At 38.7% G+C, this 19,875-nt stretch overlaps 2 protein-coding genes and 1 pseudogene across 8 annotated transcripts in view; 2 read left to right on the top strand and 1 right to left on the bottom strand.

Moving 5' to 3' along the window:
- The window catches only part of ZBTB8A (zinc finger and BTB domain containing 8A), a 58,108-nt gene extending 46,047 nt beyond the window's left edge, over nucleotides 1–12,061 (top strand). For both annotated transcript variants that reach the window (XM_070045591.1, XM_070045593.1), the window contains one exon: nucleotides 1,756–12,061. In XM_070045591.1, coding sequence (XP_069901692.1) covers nucleotides 1,756–2,088 — 333 coding nt within the window. In that variant the 3' untranslated portion in view covers nucleotides 2,089–12,061. The remainder of the gene's footprint in view (nucleotides 1–1,755) is intronic.
- The window catches only part of ZBTB8OS (zinc finger and BTB domain containing 8 opposite strand), a 130,274-nt gene that overhangs the window by 100,849 nt on the left and 9,550 nt on the right, over nucleotides 1–19,875 (bottom strand). For 5 of the 6 annotated variants that reach the window (XR_009565926.2, XM_060308414.2, XM_060308421.2 and 2 more), the window contains exons 5-6: nucleotides 19,198–19,250; nucleotides 17,160–17,196 (exon numbers count right to left, since the gene is read on the bottom strand). Coding sequence is in view for 5 of the 6 variants with exons in the window: in XM_060308414.2 (XP_060164397.1) it covers nucleotides 17,160–17,196; nucleotides 19,198–19,250 (90 nt within the window). In the remaining variant the exon portion in view is untranslated. Of the gene's footprint in view, nucleotides 1–15,477; nucleotides 15,789–17,159; nucleotides 17,197–19,197; nucleotides 19,251–19,875 lie in introns of those variants that run through there. The other variant, XM_030870853.3, reaches the window with a different exon arrangement.
- LOC115860726 (transmembrane protein 126A pseudogene) lies at nucleotides 17,951–18,632 on the top strand (annotated as a pseudogene).

Genomic DNA, 19,875 nt, shown 5'->3' with positions numbered 1-19,875 from the left:
ACTTCCCCCGCCACAAAACTGGAATCAGCCATTTCTCAAAGGAGCTTTGGTACCTCTTAGCGGGGAATGAAATTAGAAACCAAAATTTGGACACCCAGGGTGCTCATTGTTATTAGGGTATCCTTTTTAGATTGTTTCTGAGCTAGAAGGTATATATTTTTAAAATAGTGAGTTCATGATGATATTTTCAGTTTTAACATTACAGTGTTTCACTTAATTTCTTTGTCTTCGTAACTGTATTGGATTTGGAGGGGGATGAACATGAATCTGTGTCAGAACTTTGTAATAAAAACAGTGCCACATAGGATAACCATAATACTGATTCTATCTCAGGAGAAATAAAGGTACACTCAAATTATGTACTTTCAACATTTACTGATTAATATGTCAGTGGTTAAGCAGAAGATAATAACTGTACTGAGTGGTAGTCCCATACATTTTCTTAGATATTTTACCAGACTGCTTTAGTTCTCTTGGGTTTTTTGACTATTTGTGTTTGGTGGCCCACTTTCATACCATTCTGACATTATCTAAATGAATATACCATAAACATTAATTCAGCATATATAGTTAATTATATGTAATAATTTTTAGATTAGAATCTATAATCTATTGCTCTGACAGCTATTGAACAAAGTTACTAACTATAATATACAATTATTCATCAATTACAACTTCTTCCCAAAGCATTTCACACATATTAACTCATTTGGTCCACACAACCTGAGTTGTATCCCTATTAGTAATAACGGAGCAGTTAGGAATAATAATAGACTGATATGTAGCAGAACCACCATAGTGGTTGTTAATAACCAGTGTCCATTCTGATAGTCAGGCTTCTGTTCTGTTTGGGTGGTGCCCATACCTTACCAGTTGTTAAATATTTTGACAGTCACCCTGGAAGCAGGTTTATAATGTTTTAAGTTACTTGCTTCAAGATAACATGGTTATTAAATGACAAAAGCAGGACTAGAACCCAATCTTTCCAATTCCTAGTCCAGTCTTCTTTCTATTAGATCTTTCATTAATAAAAGTGGCAATAATCCTTATATTGAAAAATATTTTTTGATAAATTTAAATTTGGGACAATAGTTTTTCTTTCTCTAGCGAAATAACAAAATATTAGTATTCAAATGAAATGAGTTTTTTCCCCTGAATTAAGATATGTAAAGCCCTGGGCTTCCCTGGTGGCACAGTGGTTGAGAGTCCGCCTGCCGATGCAGGGGACATGGGTTCGTGCCCCGGTCCGGGAAGATCCCACATGCCGCAGAGTGGCTAGGCTCGTGAGCCATGGCCGCTGAGCCTGCGTGTCCGGAGCCTGTGCTCCGCAACGGGAGAGGCCACAACAGTGAGAGGCCTGCGTACCGCCAAAAAAAAAAAAAAAGATATGTAAAGTCCTTAGAAAAGTATATGGCAGATATTAAGTGTTTGCAATAATTTTGTATTATTCTGGGAATGTGTCCCTTGTTACCTCAGATATAAAAATATTATTGGATTAAGGGATATGTGAAATTATTAAGTATGTAATATTAATCATAAAAACATAGTAGACATTATTTAGAGAAAGCTGGTATTTTAATATTTCTGTGACATTAATTTATCACCAAAACCTGTGATTTTTTTCTAATAACTAGATGTTAATTTAATACTAATGCTTGGCTTTGAACATTTTAAATTTATGAATTGCTACTTAGAATATCAAACTGTTCTGCTTTTGAAAAATCTTTTTTTATCACTATTTAAATCTCTACACAGATTCACCAGGCATGCAAACTCATCTGCAGAAAATGCAAACGCCATGTGACTGATCTAACAGGTCAAGTGGTACAGGAAGGAACCAGGCGCTACAGACTCTGTAATGAGTGCCTTGCTGAAGTTGGCATAGACAGCCTCCCCATTGATTTGGAAGCTGAACAGCATCTTATGTCCCCATCAGATGGAGATAAGGATTCCAGATGGCACTTGGGTGAGGATGAGAATAGATCATACGTGGAGATTGTAGAGGATGGGTCTGCTGATCTGGTCATACAACAGGTTGATGATAGTGAAGAAGAAGAAGAAAAGGAAATAAAGCCCAACATCAGGTAGCTGGGGTGTGAACCAACAGATCTGGCATGTCTGCAACTTACATTGACTTCCCATAACTCTCTCTTTCCATGGTCAGAGTCTGGTTAACAAATTATCAGACTGACCTGAAAGTAATGACCTGATATCACTTGCATGCTTTCTGAACAGACCATTGTATCCATTCTGAACTTTGTTGCCCTAAAATCTGTTGCTGCACTGGAAAGAAAGAAAGACCTAGCTTGAGTTGGCATGATGGATGAACAATTAATCCTCTTACTTTTATTACAGAGATACCTTTTTTTTTAATATTGGAAGATCTACTTAGTGAACTTTTTTCAAAGAAAATATTTTAAATAAATTCACCACAACCAAACTGTATATAAGATAATTTCAAGGTGTTTCAAAAACATATAAACTACCACTATTGAATTTTCACAGGGAACCAGGTAAGAGCACATTTAAGGGCCTGGCACCCTACCTGACTAAACTAATTAGTCCATTACCTTCAGACTGAAAATGACCTATCATTATTCCAATAATTATGGCAGAAAACAAACCTAAACTGTTTGAAATCATTCATATTTGAAACTTTTGTCATTAAGTTAAAAATTACTCTTATGTAGTCAGTGTTTAAAAAGAACAAACTCTAAAATAGAAGCTGATCAGAGATTATATACAGACATCACTTTCTTAAAGCAGGAAACTAATACTGTCAAGGTAGTTTTTTGAGGATCTGTCTATATAGCTCTCTTCCTCTCCAGAGAAAAAAAGAAAACTGGAGGTTCTTACCGGTTCTTAAGATTAATTTCCTCCATTTATATACTACTATATTACTTATAAAGTGCTCTTTCACACATCTCCCCACCTAATCAGCAAGGTAAATAGTATTGTCTCTGATTTACAAATGAGGAAATTAAGGTCAGAAAGTTTAAGTGGTGGGACTGGTAACTGGACAGGTTTTGATTTTAAACAGTCCTCTTTCAACTGCCTCTCCCTGGATAGTCCCCTGAAATGGTGAAGAAGTGAAGTCAAACCTCACCAATCTGCAATAATTATAAAAAGAAGCCTATGAGAATTAGAAAGTATGAAAGAAGAGGAATTTAATCACCTTCAACAACATATAATATCTTGAACTAGAGTTATTCAAGTAGTGCTAGGTAATGTCCCTATAGTACCTATTGACATTCTATGTTATTTATATATAAATTTTATATATAAAACTATTTGAACACATTATTCTCCTAAGTTCTTTAAGCAGTTTATATAATTTATATATAATTCTTCAAAACAAACTTTTCTACTAGAATACAAAATTAAGTTTTAACTCCTCCCCTATATGAATTATGAAACATTCCAAAATTACAGTCAAATTGGAGATGCATTATTTTAGTTGTAAAGATAAAATCTAAATACTAGAAGTAAAGAACTGTTCATAAAGGTCTTGGCAAGTTATCCCAATTAAGCTTGTTTTAATTTTGATAGAGGCTCCATGTATTATACCGTATTTTTAACTGCCATGACATACCTCAAGATACTTTTTATGTTATTTTCTCTTATTCTTTAAGTAATGATTGTCCTTAATACCAATTTGTGGGCCAAAATGGTTAATTTCTTTAAGTTTTTTTTTATAAATAGATGAATAACCACTTTGTTTTATGGTACCTAATTCTGAGATTTTTTTCAAGATTCCCCTGATGGTCAATTTCCAATTGCTTCAAGACCGGATAGTGTGCATTGAGTTCATTGTCTCCCAACATGACCACTCCTGAGTCAGGAGTCTTAACAATTCCATTGTTCCAAATGAGGGAGGGAACACTTGTCATTCTTTAGTCTCACCAGAGGATGATAACATCTTTCAAAATTGTAATCTGATTTTTAATCATTGGAACCAATAGGAAAAATGACTGACTTGAGCTTTATTTATAGAAATGAAGTTGTGCTTGCATGTGTATACTCTAACGCACTTTAGTCTATGATCTAAATGTTCTTTGATGCTACTATATTCTGCATGCAAACATCAGCATGATTGTCAGCAAGGTCCACTGAACACAGTGCCACCAGCACTTGTAGAGCCTTATCAGAAATAATGCTTTCTCATAATTGTTTATAACAAGCATCAAGCAATCCCCACAAAACAGCTCTCAAAATTCACCAAACTAGACAGTGCATCTGTTCTATCATTTTAGTATCATAAAAGAACATACGTGACATGTTTGTAAGTTGTAAATAATAACTCCAGTATCATCATATTTATCTAAGACTTTAGAGATCAATTCTTTTCTAGAGCGTAACTATTAATGGTTTCTAAGAAAACTGAATTCTTTGGCTCTTAAATGTGGGAAAATATTACATAGGGTATAATCTGTTAATATAAGCTTTATTTATGCCAATTTTTTTTGTTTTTTGTTTTTTGTTTTGCGGTACGCGGGCCTCTCACTGTTGCGGTCTCTCCCGTTGCGGAGCACAGGCTCCGGACGCACAGGCTCAGCGGCCATGGCTCACGGGCTCACGGGCTCACGGGCCCAGCCGCTCCGCGGCATGTGGGATCTTCCCGGACGGGGGCACGAACCCGTGTCCCCTGCATCGGCAGGCGGACTCTCAATCACTGCGCCACCAGGGAAGCCCTTTTTCTTTTTAATGTTAGGAAAATAATGGAAGTTGGTTAGACCAAAGTTTGCTCTTACAAGAATGCTGTTTTATCAGCTTCTGAACACCCTTCTAAATCTATGGTCCTCAAGATCCGGTTGATAGGATGAAGTTTTGCAAAATAAATCACCACTGAGTCATGCCTACTGTCTGGAGGAGGCAAAATTGACTAGGCCAGTGGGTTAAAAGATTTTTTTTTACCCAAGAAACCCCTTCTTCAAATGAATTGTTTCATAGAGAAGTTCAACATTTAAGGAAACTCTAAAGGACAGAGCTGCTCTGGTTTAAGCTCCCTACAAACCTTTCCCCAGACACTGCAGAGCTCAGGAGTCCAGCACTGAAAACCTTGGGCTGTATCACTTTTTGAATTCCCTTTGAGCATTACAGTCTCACTTCATTACTCCTGTTACTCCTTGCACTTATAAGCTGGTAACCATAGAGCAGCAAATCACATCTTTACAAGGTTCCTTCTATAGTTATCATATATCTTAAGACCTTTTTAAGAACAAATTTTTCAATATTGTATGTCTGAGTGATGAAATCAAACAGTTACTGCTTTTATGTGGCCAAGTTACTGCTTAATGGATGAAAAGTTTAGTGTTTCAGTTACTTATGAGCTCAGAACTCAATTCGTTAGTTATTTTGCTGAGTCATGCTAAGATATATTGAAATTTCCACTCATATTGGTTATATATGTTTGGAGTCCTAAAATTAATACTATGGAAAAATCACTAAAAACAGTACAGCATAAGATGTGTTTAACTGGGAAGGGTGATAACAGTAGGTACTGGAGGACCAAACTTTAGATTATAAATGGAAAGTTCTAAGTTATTTTATATTAGAGTGGATCAGTATTACTATTTATCATTTATATAGCATTTTATATTTGCAAAGTATTTAATAATTTTTATGTTATTCTTTACATATCTATGAAATAGGACATTTATCACATGAAAGGTAAAGAAATTGAGGCACAGAACAGTAAAGCAACCTGCCTAAGACAACCCAGTGAAACAGTGGCAAAAATAGGAATTAGAATGATCAGATTTTCTGAATCCTAGAATATCAGCTTAAATCACTGAGGTGTGTTGTGTATTACTCTATTTTATAAGATGAGTTTATACAAATTACAGCCAATTGTTTTAAAGCTGACGTCATTGTATGTGGATAAATCCTATACAGAATAAATATTATGTAAAGGATGTGACTTTGGTTACAAGAGTTTCAATGATAAAAATTGAGGTTGTCACACAAGTGGCATTATTTAGCCAATTTTATATATTGTGAAGTATAATTAATATTTTATTTTGATACAGGAGTTTCTCAACTATTCATGCCAATTGAGCCATGAATAGAACAGAAAAATGAAATCCACAGAGAATCTATAAACTTCATTTTCTAACTTATCAGCCTTCTCCCTAAAGTACCTGTGTTAATGCCAATGAAAAGTGAAATATGTTAATAAGCCACACACAGGAGAAGCCAGGGGACTCTTAATTATTATTATTATTTTGTTTGGCTGCACTGGGTCTTCGTTGTGGCGTGTGGGCTTCTCTCTAGTTGCAGTGCGTGGGTTCTCTAGTTGTGGCACGCCAGCTCAGTAGTTGCTTAGTTGCCCCATGGCCTGTGGGATCTTAGTTCCCTGACCAGGCATCAACCCCCTGTACCCTGCATTGGAAGGCAGATTCTTAACCACTGGACCACCGGGGAAGTCCCGGGACTCTTAACTTTTAAATGCAAAATATTTTGAAATGTATTTACTTAAAAGCATGATAAACACTTTTCCCTGCCTCTTTTAATTTTCTTCACACCAGCAAAAGCCATTGGTACTTCATCATCTTTAGATAGGAAACCAGTGACCAGGGTAATGCCAGTCATCTCTTTACCTTTGGGCTTGATTAGATCATTTGCAAACATTATTAAAGACAACTTGTAAAGTAGATCTAAGAACTGATTATACTTTACTTCACTCTTTTGGATTTCTAGATACACAGGTCCATTATATAGTTTCTTGATTTTCCCACTGGGAAAATCTTTTAATTCCTTGTTGATATTATTTACAACTACTTAATTCTTTTATTGAGTAAATTATCTTATTCAGCCTATAAGGGAAAAAAATGGAACATTTTTACCTAGATAGTAGTTCTCAATCTTGGCTGCACTTGAGAATCACTTGTGGAAATTTCAAAAATACAGATGCCTAAGTAAAGCAGAATCTCTGGCAGATGGGGCCTGGATACATTTTTTTAAATCTTTCCAGTGTCTTTTATGTGCAAAATAGGTCCCCTAGTCAAGGTTTCCCTTTTTCTCCCCAGATAGATAGATGCTAAAGTTGGGCAGTGGAACCATTTCACATTCCAGTCCACTGGTTCGCAACCCTATCATTAAGGAAAAAAAATTAAAATATGGTTGCCCAGTCCAAGAAAATATTAATTTTTGTGAAATTTTAAGATATTGTGTATGCCCCCTCATCTAAGCTTTTTATTAGGGTCAAATAGTATGGACACTAAATTAAAATAGCCCATTTTTACTTTGAGATGTATTTGCATTTTTATTTGATCATGGGTTGCAGTCTGGGAATTCACACAGTAATTCAGAGTAATTAAAGGACTATATTTGGAATATGTGACTGAAATACTATATCCTGAAATTCTGCAAGCTTTAATGTTTTCTTTGCTTTTGAAAAAGAAACCAGAGCACTCTCCAAGCACTGTGAAACTTAATTGCTACACATTTGTATTCCATCAATGAATTGAACTAAATCAGTTTTTATTCAAGTTAAATGCCATACCAGAGAAACCAAGAAAGATGTCTTATTTAAAGAAGCCTTCAGATTAATTTGGAAGGAAAAATAAATGTCTTTGCTTTACTTCAAGTATTGCCATTAAAATTTTTTTTTGGAAAATAACTTGAAACGACTTTGGCATAAAGCACCGTCCTCATTCCCATAATTGAGGTTATGTATGCAATTCAAACATGACAAGTATATCCGTTCAGTAGTACTGTATATGCAGACACCATTGCTTAATCTCCTACCAAAAAAGAAAATTATCCAATAAGGAAGTGGCACTTTCTTGCATAATTCAAAAAGGTTAAACGCTGAAATACAAGAAGATAATGTGTCTTTTGTTGCATATTTGAGTTGATTTTAAACTTCTTTTCCCCTGGAGGAAAAAAATCCACAAGGAATACAGCAGTGGAAAACGGCACCTGCACCAGACGCTCCAGTATTTGGGGGCCGTGTTAAAAAATGAAAGCCGTTTTCCCCTAAGCAGCAGCAACATCTATTCGCGCTCAGGCGGTTGACCACGTGGCTTCATCCTACTCTCCGGGAGGACTGCACCAGTGAGTGGGATTAAGGAGTAGGAATCTTTCTTTTCCTTTTCAGTCCTGTTTCCTGCACAACTACTTTTCCTGGAAAGTTACCACAGAGTCCAGCAGCGAGATCCCCGTAGAGAACCCCAAAGTTCCCCGTAGAGGCCCTGACATACCAGACACCCCTAAAGCTAAATTCTGGGGGTGCAAGATGAATAGAAAACGCTGTGTTGTGTGCAGTGTGCACCCGATAAAGAGCCCCTATTTGCCGGGTCCCTACTCGATCCAAGGCCGCTGAGGTAGGCACACATGCCTCCCCACTTAAAACAGGAGGAAACTGAGGCTTGAGAACGGACCCGTCATTGAGTCCAGCCCACGCAGTGGGTTGGCTAGCGGTGTCCGAAACCGCCGCCCTACCGCCAGGGGGAGCTAGTGTCCTTTATCTCTACTCTCGGTTCCCATAGTGCAGTCTGTGCGTCACAGAGGGTCACTGCCTTGGGCGTCACCCCCATTCCTCCCCACCCCCGTCACACAGAGGGGGGACCGCGCCCTTGGCCTCGCTGCTGCTGGAAGAGATGTATCGGATGAGAGCCTAGCTCTCCAGATTCTGTGGTCACTTCACTGACGTTTTTTAGTTTACCTGTCTTGCCTCCCTCCCCTCCTTCCTTTTTCAGGGAGTCGTAACTCTTTTAGAGAAAAATTGAGCAACAAATGTTTTAGCCTGACAGCCAGGTGAGGTAGGTACTACTGTATTATGGCAGATGAAGAAACTGAAGCTTAGAGTGGTGAAAAGACTTGCCTAAGTTCAGAAAATTTAGGCGGTTTCAAGAAGGAAACTGGAAGGAGAGGCCTTGACTCCTACCTTTAGGTAACAGACATACATATAAACATCCACATATTGGAAGATGAGGCATTTGTAGTGACTTCGGGAACCCTTGTCACATGCAAGGGAGAGAAATGAAATAAAGTCCTGGGGGAATTTTACATTCCAGCTGGAGAGACATACATATATGGCCAATGACGATGTGTGGTAGATAGTACCAACAGCCAGAAGTACATCCATTTATTCACCCAACCAATGTCTCAATATCTACCAAGCACCCAGATTCCTAAATGGAATTCAGACAAAAAATTTGGGTGGGGAGAGTATCACATTTATTAATTTCGTTTTTACTCAAAAATAAATACAGATAACAAAAATGGTCCTTAATGCCAACATGTAAAATAGCAATGCTATATTTAAAATGAAAAACAAAAAGATGATTTTAAGCTACACCTTGAATAATGGAAAGAACATCCAATTAGGAGACACAATGAAAGGAAAAGATAAATGATCAGTATAACTAAGGAAAACTAGCAAATAGTTGAGTACAGGGGATGGAAGTGTAAGAGGAGTTCAAGAAAACTCCAATGTGGGCTGTGGAAGGATAAGAGCACTGTTGATAAAAACAAGGAACTCAGAATTTGGATATGAAAACATGACATTAAAGATCTCTCCCTAAGGAGCATGTCACTAGGGGGCTTTGGAATCAGGAAGAACTGGAAGCATCATTGAAACAGACCATTAAAAGATGGAAGGTACAAATAATAACCAGAAGCCAGTTCCCTTGCTCCTTAAGGTGCTTCCAACTTCAAAGCGGAGTTGACTACTACACACATTAGCTGACTTAAGGAACTTTATGCAATTGTTGTAAAACAAAAAAAGAATCTGCACAAGAATTCAAAGGTAGGAACTGGTGAGTTGTATGGTGTGAACTTTGATGGTGGGTGATGGTGGGCGGGCTACACTGGTACTGAGAGAAGACTTGGAGAGGCCATGGGAACATAAAGGCAGAAACAAAGTTACCCTATAATTGATTCATCTTTCTTCTAATTGTGACACACCCCTTGAATGGTTAATACTTCGAGTTGCAAGGGAATCAGGATGGGACAGTAAAATGGGGGTCCTGTAGAAAGGCACCCAGCTTGGCATAAAGGGACAAGCACAGCTTTTGAAAACAGCTCAACTCTGATAATGGAAGAAAGAAAACTAGACTAACATAGGAAAGATTTGGAGTAGAGAAGCAGGAAAGGAAAAAGTCTGAAGAGAAAGCAGGAGGAGAAGCAGAAGGGAGTGGCTTTGTTTGCCCTTCTTAATAAACAAGAGACTCTGGCAGAATGGCACTGGCTCCAGGGTTATCCTCAGGCTGGTCACCCCCTAACCAAGTGCTGTGGCCTTTTTAAAAAATTAAAAGGTGGGGCTTCCCTGGTGGTGCAGTGGTTGAGAGTCCGCCTGCCGATTGGGCCCGTGAGCCATGGCCACTAAGCCTGCGCGTCCGGAGCCTGTGCTTCGCAACGGGAGAGGCCACAACAGTGAGAGGCCCGCTTACCGCAAAAAAAAAAGTAAAAAAATTAAAAGGTGAAAAAGTAAGGGGGCTGTTAGCTTTTAAGCTTGTCCCAATAATAGTACTAGCCCTCACTGAGCATTACTATGTGCCAGGCACTGTCTTGAGTTTTATGTGTATACATTTATTTAATTCTCTCAACAACTATTGTCACGAGTTAAAATTTGGAAATTGAGGCACACGGAGATTCAGCAACATGCCCCAAAGTGGAGAGTTAGTAAATGGTGGAACCAGGACTTGAACCCCCATGATCTGGCTCCAGTTTGTGCTGTTAACCACTGTACCCCCAAAATCCTCAAAATAAAACTGTTAGCACAGTAGTGTTTAAATTCGACAGTTCCAAGTATAATTCCAAAATTACTCCCTTTCTCTTCTTCTACAAAATAAGATTCTTAACTATGGTAGCAAAGCTGGGGACACCTGGTCGGTGAGTAGTCACTATCTCCATTTCAGTGTTGAAGAAACCCAGCCTCAGAGAGGTTCAAGAAATTTCCCAAAGTCATATAGCCAGTGAGTGACATGGTCAGGATGTGAATCCATGACTCTAATGTACTTAAAGTTTGTATTTGGAAGTAATTTAAAAAACACACACAGTTGTGTATTTATTTGGCAATGGGAAAAAATAATATAAACCCACTATTTTCTACTGCCTTGTCCTGATACAAGATATTTCTATAGTCAAAATGTTTTTGCTAAATAACATTAGCTTTTGAACTTTTAGAGTATGTGTCAGAGAAAATGAGACAGCCATTGTCAATCATCTATTTCTGAGTTGCACCTTACAAATATCACCCAAATGTAAAGTGTTTCCTTATATATAAAACTTGAGGGCTTCCCTGGTGGCGCAATGGTTAAGAATCCGCCTGCCAATGCAGGGGACACAGGTTCGAGCCCTGGTCCAGGAAGATCCCACATGCTGCAGAGCAACTAAGCCCGGGCGCTACAACTACTGAGCCTGCGCTCTAGGGCCCGCAAGCCACAGGTACTGAGCCCGTGCACCACAACTACTGAAGCCTGCGTGCCTAGAGCCCATGCTCCACAACAAGAGAAGCCACTGCAATGAGAAGCCCATCAACACAACTAGAGAAAGCCCGCGCGCAGCAACGAAGACCCAACGCAGCCAAAAATAAAATAAAACTTGAGTAATGAGAGCTGTTGTGCTAACCTCACAGGGCTATTACCTGGATCAAAAGAACAGAACATAAATGTGATTTGTTATATATTAAAAGATATCGTATAAATACAATGAACAGAGTCCTAAGTCCCAAATCTGCCTCTTCTAGCCAGTAGGTTTTAGGTGTCACTAATCCCCTTATTTGTAAAATGTAGGACAACTGTACTACATATAGAATTGCTGAAAGGACAAATGGGTAATATACAGAAAGCATCTGGGAAAATGTTTTGTACAGAGGAGACCTGGATATGTGTTTATGACAAAATAAATATGTTGGCCCTAAGACTACTTTCTTGCATGTCCAGAATTCAACATTAATTGTTCATTTTACAGGCAACAGAACAAAAAAGTACAGAGCATGTTATATGGGAAAACACATTGATAAATTACTACAGTCACTAAATTCTGAGGAAGTTTGCTCTGGAAGGAGCTTTTGGAAGCTATCTTTTCCAATTTCCTGTCCCCCCCTCCCACCCCCTGGTTTTTGTAGATGAAGAAACTACATTCTCAGTCTCAATCTGGAATTCCCCAAACCTTCTGAAGCTCAGACTTCAGGAAGGGGCAGAACTGTAGTCCACTTGGTGCGCTTCCCCCGCTTTGAGGAGGCTATAAACTGTACTTTTTCCACCATTTCTTTTGGAACATTCTCTTCCAAAGCCCAAGTGGTAATAGCAAGGTGGAAAGAGAACTAGCAAGGGTGGCTGTAAGGACACACATAACCACTTAGCCTTCTTGGAGAGGCACCAGTGAGAAAAAGTCATCACATCACTACTGTTACTTTCCTGAAAAGTCACTGCCATCATATAACACAGCCCTGTACCCATGACAATGACTGTCTGATTAGTGAGCAGACCTGGATGGTGTGATCTGGACCTTTTAGGCTAAACTGTTCCAGTAAGATACCTTCTTTTTCTCAGCTCAGTTGTTTAAAATATTACTAGATCACAGAAACTTAGAACTGGAAAGGAATTGAGGAATCACTAATACACACCTATAATACATAGATGAGGAAGTAGGTCCAAGGTCAAACAGTAGTAGAGCAAAGGCTAGGAACTGAGGCTTGTGGCTTGGGATTCTTATGTTCTCATAGATATGCTCAAGGAGCTGACCTGCAGTCTCTGCCTAAGAGTTTGACGTTGCTCTAAGATGCTTAATTCACTGACCACTAAGTAACTGACCATCTATTATGTGCCATCTAGGAGCTTTCCTTCTATTCAGAGGTATGAGACTAGTGAACATTAAACAATTATAAAATTGAATAAGCCTGCAAATCTTTAAAGCTAACTAGAGAAGCATAGTTCAGAGACCCCTGAAGGCTGAATGGTAAGGGAGGCATTGTGGAAATGTGATTTGAGTTGGGTTTTTAAATTTTATTTATTTTTGGCCACTCTGCGAGGCTTGTGGGATCTTAGTTTCCCTACCAGAGATTGAACCCAGGCTCACAGCAGTGAAAGCACCAAGTCGTAACCACTGGACTGCCAGGGAATTCCCTGAGCTCGGTTTTAAAACGGAGCTGCAGACTAGCAACCTGTGGACCAGATTCTGCCCACACACAACCTGTCTGTACTTCATTGTGATGACCCATAGTGGTTTGGGTTTCTTTCCAAAAACTTGGGAGGTTTTACATAAAAATCCCACTCTCTGGGGTTTTATGAAAAACTGCCACCCTAGGCTTGTATTCCCATTAGAAATGAGGGCTGGAGCTGAGAGGCAGCTGCCCGCTTGGCCCCTGCGTAAACCCTCAGTTCAACACCTGCAGCCCTCCCATTACCTGCCTGACTCCTTGGGCAGCGGATTTGCTACCCGACATCTTCAGAAATGAGAACGGCAGCCCAGAAGTAAGACAGAAGTGAAGATGGGTGGGTACGTTATGGGGAAGGAGAATTAGCTCTGCAATGGGGGAAATCTGTTCCTTAGGGAAAGACACATACTTGAAACTAGCAGAAGAATCTGGTGAGAGCACGGTGCAACCATCTCAATAAATAAACTAAAAATAAATAAAACGTGTGCTGCTACTGATGGATCAAGAATGCCAACACTTCACGTATAAAGGGTAACATACTCATTTTCCTTCTATTCAGTATCTTTGTTTTGGCATATTTTAAAACTAACACAAACTAAATTTTAAAATTTACCTGAAATTGTAATGTTATAAATTTATTAAAAATAAGAAAATATAATTTGTCTTGCATAATTACATCTGCCTTGTTTTTATTGAGCCCCATTATACAGCTCTGGTGGTTAAGAGATATGGCTATGCTTTACCCCACCCCACCAAGTCAAATGTGTACCCTACCTGGCTTAATACATCCCAAGAGCTCTTCTTACTTTGGCTTCAGCTCTCCCATTCCCCTCACAGTATCCCATTGTTCACTTGCACAATCAACCCCCCCAAGTAGCCCATGATGTGTAAAGGAGTCGAAAGAAAGAGCCCCATCTCAGGCTGGAAATTCATCCTAACAAAAGGTAGAGATTCTTCTAGACATTGTTGTGCTTGGAGGTCCACAATTTACACTTATAAAATATGCCTGGGAATAAAGAAGGTAAAGGAGTGCTACCTCAGAGATCCTGCTGTGTATCCATTTGAAGAGCTACTATTAAAACCACAGGCTCGGGCTTCCCTGGTGGCGCAGTGGTTGAGAGTCCGCCTGCTGATGCAGGGGATGCGGGTTCGTGCCCCCGTCCGGGAAGATCCCCACATGCCGAGGAGCGGCTGGGCCTGTGAGCCATGGCCGCTGAGCCTGCGTGTCCAGAGCCTGTGCTCCGCGACGGGAAAGGCCACAACAGTGAGAGGCCCACGTACCGCAAAAACAAAAAACAAACAAAAAAACCCTCACAGGCTCTTGCCCTTGTCTTCATTATGCCCCGCTACTTTCTGTTAAATTCCCAGAGAGGGACTTCCCTGGCGGTCCAGTGGATAGGACTCCGAGCTTCCAAGACAGGCGGCACGGGCTCGATCCTTGTTTAGGGAACTAAGATCACACATGCCGTGTGGCGCAGCCCAGAAAAAAAAAAAAAAAAATCCCCAGAGTAAAAATAATGTGGTGCTCCGAGAGAACAGTTAGAAAGCTCACAGACAATCTCTTCCTTTTAGGTCAAGTTCAGCACACTATAATGATATTTGGCAGCACCCAGTGGCAATCTTTTTTCACATATGTGTGAATAAATAGCAACTTTGCAAACTCTTGCATCACAAGGAAGAATACCTCAATCAATGAATAGAGAATGGAATAATGCTGCAAATCAAATGAAAGCAGCCTCATGTTTTCAAAGGTTATCTACTTTGAAAAGTTCAGATCATTTTAAAGTTGTTTTCCTGGCCTCCTGTCTCCTTAGGAATGAAAAGCTTAGGTAATTTTTAAAAACAAAAGACATTTTAAAAAATTCTCCTTTTCTTCTCTAAATATAATGGCTTTAATATAAAACTATATGTTAGAAAGAAGGGCCCATTTGTACATGCATCAAATTTTTCTTATGGGAAAACAGGAAAGTGTCAATACTTCAGTGCTTAGAAAAAAGTGAGAACAGTAAATCAGGGCTCTTTCTAGAGAAGCCTTCCAATTGTTCAACTATAATTGTTTCATCTGAGAAAACCAACTGGATTACAGGATGGCTCTTTCCCACAGCAATCTAAAACGACCTCTTTTCATGTACGTATAGAAAATATATGTGTTAACCAATTTGGAAGAAAAGCAAAATCCTGGTTGTAGGATTCCTCAAATTTCTTTTTTTTCAAGCTGCATTCAGTAAGAGCATGGGGGCTTCAGAGTCTCTCAGGCTGCTCTTAGATCAATGATCCTTTCTGGGACCAGGATGGAGGGCTGGCATTCCATGGGAAGGGTGTAAGGCACCTGCTGCTACAGCAGGGAATTAACAAATGAGATACCATACTTGCCACCTAAAGGTTTCTTTAAACTTTGAATATTTGGATAACACAGACCAAGGCTGTACCTAGATTTTCCATTTCTGTAAGTCACATTTTAATTTAAAAATTTCTGTTCTGCAAATCTCCATATATTAAGATACTGCAGAATTTATATCATGGTATCATGGTATCTTCTCAAAAGGAAGAGAAAAAACAGTTCTTCATAGGGAGGTTCTTTTTTGTGTGTGTCTTAAATGTCAATGATCACAAAAACTTCTGGCTTCTCTTCATTATAGACCTGCATTGCTGAATATGTTATTGCCTTGACTTCAGTTCCCTGAAGTTGGGGTTAAAGAAAAAACAGGAAGAAAAAGGACATCAAAATCAGAATCATTAACTCTAGCAATGATTGGCAGAAAGTCAAAATTCTAATATTGCTCTGAAAAACTCAGACGAAACAATTAGTTATCAAATTAGTATAGTATTATCCACTGATCCAGTAAAAATGAGAGGCAAATATGTACAGCAGAAAAATCACTGAGTTAGGAGACGAAGCATATTATAGTCCTGGCTTTGTTTGCAACTGGATACAGAAGCTGTCTGACCTCTCTGGGCATCAGCTTTTTCATTTATCAGATGGGTTGAATCCAAGAACACAAAGCTTTCCTACTGTTTGGGTCAGGGCTCCTTCTTAAGGCTTCTTCCATACAGTCGAACCTGGGCCCTAGGAACTCGGCCTATTCCCTTCTCTGAATGGCAGTCAAATGCCTATTATCCACCATCTCCGTTTAGATGTCTAATAGGTATCTCAAATATAACAAACTCAAAAGAAAATGCCACTGTCATTTGTATTATAAAAATAATTTGTTTTCAGTCCACATGCTTCCTCTCTACTGGCTTCTGTTCTTTTTATGCTTCTCTTCCCCGAGGCTCCCTCCCAGGCTTCATTTTATTGCACTGTGGTTGAAGAAATTCTATTGCAGCTACCGGAAGCAAACAGGATTTTCCAGTCACCTCCAACTAACTTAGGTCTCCTTGGCCTAAACACAGGAGTCAGCGAACTACAAATTGAAGGCCAAATCCGGCCTGCCACCTATTGTTGTACAGCCCCACGAACTAAGAATGGTTTTTACATTTCTAAATAGTAGTGGAGGAAATGTTTAAAAAAAGTTTTACTGGAACACATCCACATTCATTCATTAATGTGTTGTCCTTGGCTGTTTAGTGCTATATATAAGAGAAGAGTTGAATAGTTGCTCTTCCATCATTCTCTGCCCACAAAGCACAAAACATTAGGAAAAAAATTGCCTACCCCTATTCCAACAGATTTAACTCGTATAGAGCGAAGCCATACATGCTGGCAAATACTGAATCTGGAGAAGCACAAAAGGCAGAAGACACTTTAGAGAACATCTAGTCCAACACCTTCATTACGGGGGAGGACATCAAAACTCGATAAGGCAAAGGGATTTTTACACCCCACAACTCTGTAACAAACCTGACCCTATGACCCAAGTGCTGATTCCTAATCCTCCAAATCAGGTGTGTGAAATCAGTGTTTTAACATAATATGTCCCAACAGGTCATATTAGTCTGAGAAAAATTTAGGACTTTACACCAACTTATTAGAACTAGTTAACTGTCACATTTACTGACTTTATGGTAAGGTAGTATAAAATGTTTCTAATGGCTGGATTTAAAAACATACCTGAGGGTGCTTGGACAATGAGAATTCTTCTCCCCACCTTGAGAAGGAAAAGTGAAACATGATTAAGATTTCCAGAATTTAACATTTATTCTCTTTCCACATTTTAAAATAAGCCTTATAAATGTGGTTTAGATACTAGAAAGCCAAAAGAGATGGAGGGGGAAGGGAGCTATAAATTTCAATTTGATTGTTAGCAGATACAGCTGTTGAGGGACTTATGTGTACAACAGCCATTTCAAGAAGGTTGATAGTTGCTCTTAAAAAAAAAAGTGTCCTAGCATAATGTACATAGGTAGATTCTCAATAAACATTGTTTAATGAATATTGGTTCACAACAGAGTAGCATGTTCAAAATTTTCACTGTACTCAGGACTACAGAACTAATTAATATCTTCCACTGGAGAAAGCCCGTCTGAACACCATAAAGGCAGAATACTAGATTCTGTAATACAGTCTGAACTTGGTTTGTATTTTATAACTTTTCAAAAAATGTCCATGGTGTGTACATGGAAGGCCCTAGAAAGGTACCGCCCTGGAACCTGGGATGAACACCCTCTCTCCCTTCAACACTAATGTGGCTGAAGATCACAGTAGCAGAAGCAGTAGTAGAAAGAGCAACGTTTTAAAATTCTGTTCAACTATTTATTAGCTAAGTACCCTTGGACAACCCTGTTTTCTTACCCATAAAAAAAGGAAGGAGGAGATAATAAAAGCTCTCACTTTACAAAAAGAAACTAAAAAAATTCAACATAAAATAGAAAAGATAAGCTCTATATAAAAATAACCTAAAAGAGCTGCGTAAGGGTTGGAGTGAGCCCTCACGTGGCTGAATAAGACCAGAGGAGGCAGTGAGTGCTGGGAGGAAAGTGTAAAGCTCAAGATGGAAAATCGTGAACCAGATGATACTGTCAAGGAGAACTTAATTGATATCACAACCAGAAAAATTAACCAAATTCCAAAACAGAAAGGAATCTTCTTGAAAATGGATCAACATATGTTGGACTTAATGCTGCCCTCTATGGCCTAATAGCAGATAGTCTTTTTCGACGAATCTTACATGTGACACAGGCTCATATACCTGCTGGCTTAGCAATGGCAGAGATCCCATTTTTGACGGCACACGTATCTTACAAAGATTTTGTAAGTTTACCTTTGAATACAGGTGATTTGCATTGTGAAACCTGTACCTTCACACGAGGTGAATTGGTTGGTCTTGTTTTTGGTGGTCTGTACCCTGTTTTCTTGGCTATCCCTGTGAATGGTGGCCTAGCAGCAAGATATAACTCAGCCCTGCTACCCGAGAAAGGAAACATCTTAAATTACTAGATTAGGATTTCTAAGCCTATCTTTAGAAAGATGTTATTTCCCATTTTGCTCCAGATTGGGTTTGCAGCATACCTTGGGTCTAGAGAATATAAACTACTTATAAAGGCTTTTTAGTTACCTGAACCTGTCCTAGAAACCGATTGTTAAGTAAATCTGTACACAAAAATAAAAGAGTAAAAATAACCTATATCTAAGTATGAATAAACAGAGACTTGTTAAAAAAAAAAAAAACACCTAAAAGATATCATTAAATGACTGAAGAAACTCGGAAAACACCAAATCCAATCAAAGTGCCATAATCAAGTGTTTGCAAACTCTGGAAGGAAGTGTATAACTTGTTAATAGAAGGAAATGGAGTCCAGGTGTGAGGATCTATAAGAAAGGATGCATCAGCATTTCTCATCACCAAGCTAAGCTTTATGCAAATATCTGTGCCATCTACCAATGATATATTTTTTGTGCTAAAAATCAACAAATTGGGAATCCTGTTTAATAACACACATCAACTTTGTTCTGACAAGTTTCTGGTCCACCAAACCTGAGGTGAACCCTGGCTCCTAGGTATCTCAAGAAGCTTAACCTGCAAAGCCCTACTGGGATGCAACTGGTCTTCTGACTTAACATTGCTATTTGTCTTCCTGCCCACTGAGTTCACTGAAGAATAACTTAACATCTTTCTTGACCCGCTACTTAAAAGGTTTTCAAAACTTACCCAATTGACCGTAATTTGAAATTTCTTTGATCAATATTAAGTACTTTTACTTCCTAAAGAAGAAAAAAAATTTCTTTTAATTTTAATATATGCTCATAACAGACCAGCTCCTAAAACATGTCTAGGTTATCATCTTTTCAAGATAATAGCATAAAACTTCTCTGAAGCAAAGAAAACTAAAATGTTAACTAAAACAGAATAACAAACTATATATTTCAAGGAAATAGTTTTTTCTTACATATTCAAGGGACATATTCTTAAAAATGTACAATCTAAAAATATGAGTCAAAAGAATTTTTCTGTAAGATACATAGAGGAGGATGACCTAGGATTTCAATCACTCTGGATTTTTTTCAGCTTTATTTATTTAGAGTTGACAAAACTCTCAGCCTATTTTTATATAATATTGTAGGATGAATGACCCAGTTCTGTAGGACGAATGACCCAGCTGGAAGAATATATGTAGTGGAGCTGGTAAGGGAGAGAATGGAGGAATTACGAAAGCAAGGAAGGCCATGTGTGTTAGATGACAATGAGGTTGGAGAGGTGTTCCCTCTGGAGGTTGGTGGCAACAAGTAAACTCCATTTGGCTTTTCCTTTTTCACGTTAAGGAAAACTAAAAGCAACAATTTTTAAACTTAGGCCAACATGGTAGAACTGCCAAATTACAAATGGGAC

The sequence above is a fragment of the Globicephala melas genome, chromosome 1 (assembly GCF_963455315.2).
Source record: "Globicephala melas chromosome 1, mGloMel1.2, whole genome shotgun sequence".
NCBI classification, from domain to species: domain Eukaryota; kingdom Metazoa; phylum Chordata; class Mammalia; order Artiodactyla; family Delphinidae; genus Globicephala; species Globicephala melas.
The sequence above is the reverse complement of the archived record's forward strand: the minus strand, read 5'-3'. Positions and strand labels throughout refer to the sequence as shown.